The sequence below is a fragment of the Podarcis muralis genome, chromosome 2 (genome assembly GCF_964188315.1).
Source record: "Podarcis muralis chromosome 2, rPodMur119.hap1.1, whole genome shotgun sequence".
Taxonomy (NCBI): Eukaryota; Metazoa; Chordata; class Lepidosauria; order Squamata; family Lacertidae; genus Podarcis; species Podarcis muralis.
Window position 1 is genome coordinate 3,967,397 of NC_135656.1, and position 7,828 is coordinate 3,975,224.

Consider the following 7,828-nt stretch of genomic DNA (forward strand, 5'->3'; position numbering starts at 1 on the left):
GGTTTCAGTCATCACCTTTTGCAGCTCCTGTCTCCCTTTTAATGAGCATCCCTGCGTGCTCCCTGTACCTGTGAACAGCTCTGTGTCTGTAGCTCCTCTCCACCTGCTGCGCTTATGCCTTGCTGCCTTGGGGGATTTGGGCTGGAACCAATCAGTCAAGAAGCACTGGTGGTAAGAGTTGGTGGTGGCTTACATTCAAGGTGTGTGCAGCTGCAGGGGCTTTTATTTCCTCTCTTTTCTTTCTCACTCTCCATATTTTTCCTTTTATTTGGGATGGCTGCATATGGCTCTCTGTGCTTCTAGGCGAAGTGGGTCTGAGATCTGTGAGCCACAGGATTCAGTCCCCAAGGGCCGCTCCATGTCCTCGGGCAAATAGCTGCAGAAGTGGAGTATTTCTGGTCAATCAAGGCAAAGTGGGTGAGGGAGATGGGAAGGGCCATTCATGTGGCATCATCAAGGCTTCACAGAGCTCTGCCAGGGGCCTGTCGCTCACTCGTGTGCGGCTTGTTGCTGCTGTCATCAACTTTCTCTGAGTAAAGTCTGATGACAGCACACAAGTCCCTTCCCTGGTATGAAGCATCAGGCGCTAATGGGCTGTTTAATCCCGGAGAAGGGACCAGGGCTGGGATGAGCGGTGGGAAGGCAAGAGCACGGACAAAGACAAATCTTAATCAAGGCAGCTTTTGGTGCCCCAGGGCCAACCCGCAAATAGCTAGCCATTGGGATAGTGTGCTGTGAGAGAGACAGCTGTGGAGATTGATGGCACCCAAAGAATATCACCCCACTCGTAAAAAAAACCACACAAAAAACCCCAAAGCAAAACCCACACAATGTACTTCACTGCATTCACAGTTGAGTAGCACACACATTTATACTGAATTTATTTCCTTTATCGGATTATCCCTGGATTGGGAAAATCCAAATGTAATGGGGGAAAGTGTGGACTGCTAGTTGGATGAAGAGGACATAATGTGAACAGCACCAAAAAGAATGGAGACACAAGCAGCTTCAAATCCACATTAAATTTCTGTGTGGACTAGTTCAGGGGTGGGGAATCTTTGGCCCATGGGCCATATTTGACCCATCTGAAGTCCTAATTTGGCCCTCAAGGCTGTTCTTTGGAAGCCACGCCCACCTGCCCCACACCTGACATCATATATGACGTCAGGTGAGGAACAGAAAGCCATGGAATAATGGGGGGCTTAAACTGGGCTCCCCATCGTCTGCCCTTTGGAAGGATTCATCCTCCTTGTGTGCCCAGCGTTGTCGACAAGTAGCCCATATGCCTGAGACACAAGCAGCTCTAGTGATGGCAAAAGAACACCAGCAATCCATCACAACCTGTCATCCAGCTGCTGCGTTGGCACAAAAACTTTCCTGGGCTTGAGTGGGGGAGAGCAGATGACGAGAATTTGTGAATAAAGCTAAACTGGAATATGAGAGGAAAGGTTCCAATAAAGTGGAAAGGTTTAGAAGAAGAATAGAGAAGATCAGGGAAGCACAGAAGGTTTAAACTTGGTTAGAGGGACTGATTGCTCCTATCAAAGCTGCCAGGTTGGGTCAGTCTAGTGGTTCATTTAGCCCAGACTCCTTGCTTTCAACTGCACCAAATGTTGCTGAGAAACAGAAGGGACCCACACCTCATTATTTGTTCCTAATATCTGGTACTAGCATTCAGTGACCACCTTGGCCAGTGGCTTTCAGTAGCAGGGTGTTGTGTTGTGGAGGTGCTTACCTGGCCTCCCAGAAGAGGGAGAGGCAAAGAGGAGGCCGCACTGACAGCACCATGCAAAATCAAGGCCGTAGCACCTGCCCACTCTAGTCTCTGGCACTGGAAACAGAAACCCATGAATTCTGGCCCTTCCCCCCAACCCTGCGGTCACTTTGTGCCCTTGCCAAACTGTTTGGCTGCATACTAAACCTTCCAGGTTTGCTTGTATTTTCACCCCTTCAGGACAAATAAGCAAGTACAAGTATACTTCCAAAAAACTCCTTTTTTCCACTTCCCTCAGAGCCTTTCCCTCTGATTCCTCTCCACGTCTGTTCGCCACAGTTCAGTGCAGAGATGGGTCTGCCTAAGTCCACTGAAATCAGGAGGCTATGAGGGCACATGCTGTAGCTCAGTCTCGGATTATGATCATTGTATCTTAGCACTGCATGAATAGTCCAACCCCTCCTTTCTTCAGCCTCTGCTACCGACATTGGAATGGACCTTTTCCTAACTACTCCATACCATCTAACATTTCTCCGATGGAAATTGGGACATCCCATTCCATAATGAAAATCTTACTAAGTTGCCCCAGCCACTCTGGGCAGCTTCCAACATATAAAAATAATAATAAAACATTAAACATTAAGAAAAACTTCCCTATAAAGGATTGCCTTCAAACGGCTCAAAGGTTGGATAACTCCATTTATTTATTTTATTTATATTCCGCCCTATACCCGTAGGTCTCAAGGTGGTTTACAGAATAGATTCACACGTGGGTCCCCTAACTGTAAAAAATAAAGATTAATGCACTTCTAATGTTTTTATTTTAAATGTGCTTCAGTTTTGAATAGAGCAGTGGCACTCCTGGAGGGGATATTGTCCCCTATGCCATTTTCTTGCTCTGTATTGCTCACACACAAACACCACCAGGAAAAAAAATCAGAAATGAATAAGTAGAGAAATAGCAGCTTGAAGTGGGGAAAACAGCATGGGTGGGATTTAGCTACGTTGTATGAATGGAACGAGGTCTGCTTGTGCAGCAAAACTTCTCTTCCCCCTACTCTTGTGTGCACTCCCCCCTCTACCCACTAAACTTGCTTTGGATGGTTGGGGGGGAACTTAGATTAGGTTTATTTGGGGGCGCAGTGGAGAGGGGGAGTTCCATTGTGAAAGTGGTCCTTGTTCCCTGCATGTGGGCCCAGTGCTGTGTTTATTTCCAAACCATGGTGGGAAAGGATTAAACACTCCCCCAGTTCTGCTGCTCTGATCAAAATCAGAACCCTTCCAATCACCCCCACATGGCAGGTGTAGGTTCAAACTATTTGTTTGTTCATTTGCTTTATTTAAAAGCATTTATAAACTGCTAAATATATCAGAAACCTCTAAGCAGGGGTCTAAAAGACAAACATTTTATCAGTAAAACGTTAAAACAAAAACACAACTTAAAACCAATAAAGTAGCAGTATAGAACACATAAGAGATATCAAAGCAAGTAAGAGAGAAGTTCAGAGGATTCAAACACATGGAACAAGGCCCAATCTTGTGGTTCAAGGGAAGCGTGGGCAAAAAGGTAAGTCCTCACAAGAAGTCTGAAGCAAGGGATTGTTGCCACTTCATGTAAGCTCGAGGAAAGGGCCTTCCACTATGCAGGGGCAACAGCAGAAAATGTTTTCAGGTCAGACAGTGTTGGCATATTATGGAGCTCACATGTCACAGCTATTGTTACTTGTAATAAAGGCAGAACTTCCCATCTGCCAAATGAAGTGTGTGATATGAACAAATGTGCTCACCTGTTGTCTGGCTTGCATGGTTCGTGGAACTGGATTTTTCTGTGTTGTAGAATTTCGGGTGCAGAGCTGTTGTGTTTTAAGGGTAACACTAGAATGAAGCAGAGCACCACAACTTCCCAGTGTGGTCCAGTTTAAAGAGAGATGAAGCACTCTTACAAGTCCTTTTTTAAACCTGTTTGTGTCCTGAAGATACCTAGATGCTTTCTCTGTGCACAGGGCAGGGTACAGATGCACCATGAGTACATGAAGGATCTCAGAGCACACCTGTTTTAATCCAAATTCCCTATTTTCTCTACCTCTTTTATAGGTTGCGTGTGTGAAAGGCCATGTGACCAAGACCCTGAACTACCTGGAGATGAGTCCCTCAAGTGTCTTGAAGGGCACTGCTTTGAAACCTCACCCGCTCAACCCTGCTCGAATATTTTCCAGTGAGCCATCCAAAGCCAAGCTGGACCCATACAGTGGTGCCCTGAGTCCCTGGGACTGGACCAAGAACCAGACGGCCATGGAGCACTTCAACCAGCGAGCTAAGAGGAAGCCCTCCATGAAGGCGGGCCGAACCAAGAAGATCTTCGGCTGGGGTGACTTCTATTTCAACATCAAGACCCTGAAGTTCAGCCTGCTGGTGACAGGCAAGATCGTGGATCATATAAATGGCACCTTCAGCGTCTACTTTCGTCACAACTCCTCCAGCCTGGGCAATGTCTCCGTGAGCATTGTGCCACCCACCAAGGTAGTTGAGTTTGATGTACTGGTTCCCCCTATCCAAGCCCAGCACCTTCACCCTCAGCAGTCCACTTTAGCTGAGCACAAGGAACCCAAGACCTTCAACTGTCATGTGGAATATGAGAAGACCAACCGGGCACGCAAGAACAAGCCTTGCCTCTATGACCCTTCTAAGATCTGCTTCACCGAGCACACGCAGAGCCACGCCGCTTGGCTGTGTGCCAAGCCCTTCAAGGTCATCTGCATCTTCATCTCCTTCTTCAGCATCGACTACAAGCTGGTCCAGAAGGTCTGTCCAGATTACAACTTCCAGAACGAGAACCCCTACTTTGGCTGATGAGGGGGGAAGACTTTGGGAGGGGGGGGGACAGTGCAGAGGGGTGTTAAGTAAGTTGCACTCTTTTTATCAGGACAGGAATTGGAAGAACTTTGGCTGGCACTGAAGGAAACAGGAGAGCCCCCCCCCCCGCCACCCTGATGCTTAGTGAGAGAAGGATGGCCGGTTCTGAACAGGAACTGGATTCTGCTCCATCTCATAAGGCATTCCCTTCCCAGTGGCCACTAAACTTCCCAGGACTTTAGGAAAATAGAAACTGGCCAAAAGGACACTGTTGCTTTTGCTCCCCACTGTACCCCCTTTCCGATGCTGTTTGGGTCATCTCAAGGGAATTCCCAGCAATATGAAGAAATGGCTTGCTGTGGCTTTCATCTCTTTTGTGCATAAATGGACCCTGCTGCTTCTGTGGGGCTGTCACACTGACTTATATGAGAATGTCTTTCAGGATCATGCCTCCCATCTGGAATATAAGGTTCTGGTAGCAGCCAAAGGTCCCTCTGTGCATCTCTCTGTTTCTCTTCTCCTTGGACTGAGCCACAAATTGTCAGCTGAGTTGCTACTGAAGCTATTCATTGACCTACCTGGGATTGTGGAAAAAGCATATTAACCCACAGTGCCAACTCACCTCTTGCCAGATGCTCTACAATGGAAAGGACCAACAGAGGGCAGAAATTGCCAAACTCGGGAGCTTCTCTGTTCATATAATACAGGAATGTAATGTGCAATGGATCAATCATGTTAAATTGGGAGGGAGAGTGAGAATGTGTGTCAGCTGGAGTTAAGCTGAATGTAAACAGGGAGATTGGGGTTCGGTGGGTGAGATCATGTCAGAACACGGGGTTTGCATGAGAAACTGAAAGATTGGGAGGTGCATAAGAACACATGGATGCAACCGGGACTGTAACATTTCAGTGTGCGCACGTGCACGTCTGTGTGTGTGTGTGTGTAAGTGGAACTTTATGTTCATAGCAGAAGCCTGAGTTGAGTGTTAGTAGAAATTCAAATGAAATTCTATTAAGGACTGTGAGATTCAACCGAAACAAATATGTGTGCACAACTTAGGAAAGTGTGTGTGAGAGAGAGAGAGTGTGTGTGTGTGTATACACAGCATGACAGCGAATAAGAATGTGTGCTATCTTAGGTGTGCTCTTTTGGCCTTAATGGCATATGTATTTGCAAGTACATTTATTTAAGTCTGTATAACTAGGAATGCATATATGCCACCATGACAGTAATGAAGTGTGTGTGTTTTAATTAGGGCTGCAAGCATTCATTGATTTATTCTGCAGATTGATCAACTAGAGCTTTAATCTCAGATTAAAATTTGTCCCCTTTGATTGAGTGGCAGGGCTAAGACTGAGCGGCACACTGTTGTGTAGTCCTTGCAGGTGTAGCAGTTTCCTCTTTCCTGCGGATGGGTTTGCTTTCCAGCTGACACCCAGAGTTTGCAGATCTTTTTTCATTTCAGGGTGAAAACCCACTGGGGTTTTCCTGCCAGCTATATGAAGCACAAAGCAACTAAGGCTGACAGTGCTCATTTGAAAATCACATCAGTTTCTCTTTTAACTCTGGATCTTCCGCAGCACTTACAGGATTTTGAAGTTGTTCCTTTTTGAAGACATTTTGGTTCTGATGACTTTACTGTAACAGGGAATGCTCTGCACAAGAAAGAAAAATGTAAAGGATGATCAATCCTTCTTAATAGTGGTGAGCGGTAGCTTTTGTTGATTAAATTTTAAGCTATCTCACATTTAATAGGAGGCCATGCCTATCCTGCTGTATCATAAAAAGGCACCTGCGTTTTTGTGGTTTAGGTAAGGTGCAAATTTATTTAAAGACAATTGACAACCCTACTTTCAATATATTCACATATTTCAGTGTAAAGATTTCGTTAAAGGGTATGAAGAGACATTTGAGTTTGCATATGTAAGTATGAGTGTGTGCTATCAGGAATCTGAATGCTTGAGTAAGGAGTGTCTGTATAAATCAGTGGCAGCGTAGGTGAGATGGTGTTAATGGAAGTCTGCATGTGATTGCATGTGCTGGTGGGGTGTGAGAGAGAAATTGGCTTACTAAACTGTATGGGAGGGAGAGAACAGATTCATTTTTTGTAAGAATGTATGGCTGGGCTTGCTTACATGAGTCTTCTAGAGCAGTTACTTTGAAAGCGATTTCTGCAATGTTCCTGCGCTCCCCTGCTCCCTCTTGCACATGGTGTGTCTAGAGGACTTTGGGTGTTCCATGAGAGGCTAGTCCGTGGTCTGTCCTGGCTTCAGAGTGGTGGGTAGACTCTTGTAACATTGCAACTACTTCTAACATTCTGGCTCAGTGATGCTCTGAATTCCCTTGATTCCTTCCTCTTGCTTATCAGCCTCTCCCTTCCACCCACGGCCCTTGCAAGAATTACAAAGGGTTTCAAGTTGGTTTTTAGCGGTTGCCACATGCCAGGTATAGAAATGAAGAGGGGAAATGATATGCTTCTTTTTTGACAATCAGTATTGTTTGTTGGTTGGTTTGTTTCTTGGTTAGTTAACAGCAAAACAGGTTTGGCTCTTCAGGTTTGAATGGATACAGTAAAAAGCAACTACAAAGTAAGGAACAATTTAATTGTGTGCTGCCATTACAAAACCAGACAGTTGGAATATTTTCTGATGTACAACTTCAAAAACATTTATTGTCATTAAGACAGTCATTTATTCATTTTTAAAAGCAACGTGAGTCAAGGACTAGTAAAAGAAGTATGGCAATACCATATGGTTCAGTCATTTCTGTTTTTTTTTTTTTTAAATATTTTTTATTGCTTTGTTTTCCAAGGTCGAGATACATTGTCAATAACTCAACAAAAGCCGTTTTTTACAGAAAAGAAAGAAAAGAAAACAAATAGAAGCAAAGACAAAGCTCCTTCTTCCAAATCTTTTTTCATTATCCATTGGACTTCCCCACCTCCTCCATCTCTGTATTTTTATAATAAAGGTTATATAGCAAATTGTTACCTTGTTTCGTATATTATTCTACTTTCATCTAATTATTGATTTTGAAAAATTTAAGCTTTTCTCAATCATAACTCAATCATAATCATATCCGAATTTCAATAATGAAGCATGTTTTCCTCAAAACTTAGCAAATTCTCAACATTCAAATAATTTATAATGTTTTTGTAAATAGTCCTTAAATTTTCTCCAATCCTCTTCCACTGCATCTTCTCCTCTGTCTCGAATTCTGCCGGTCATCTCAGCCAGTTCCATATAGTCCATCAGTTGCGTG

At 44.5% G+C, this 7,828-nt stretch overlaps 1 protein-coding gene across 1 annotated transcript in view; it reads left to right on the forward strand.

Moving 5' to 3' along the window:
* NXPH4 (neurexophilin 4) overlaps positions 1–6,319 on the forward strand; it is an 80,492-nt gene extending 74,173 nt beyond the window's left edge. The window contains exon 2 of the mRNA XM_028721275.2: positions 3,809–6,319. Coding sequence (XP_028577108.1) covers positions 3,809–4,564 — 756 coding nt within the window. The 3' untranslated portion in view covers positions 4,565–6,319. The remainder of the gene's footprint in view (positions 1–3,808) is intronic.
* The last annotated feature ends 1,509 nt before the right edge of the window (positions 6,320–7,828 follow it).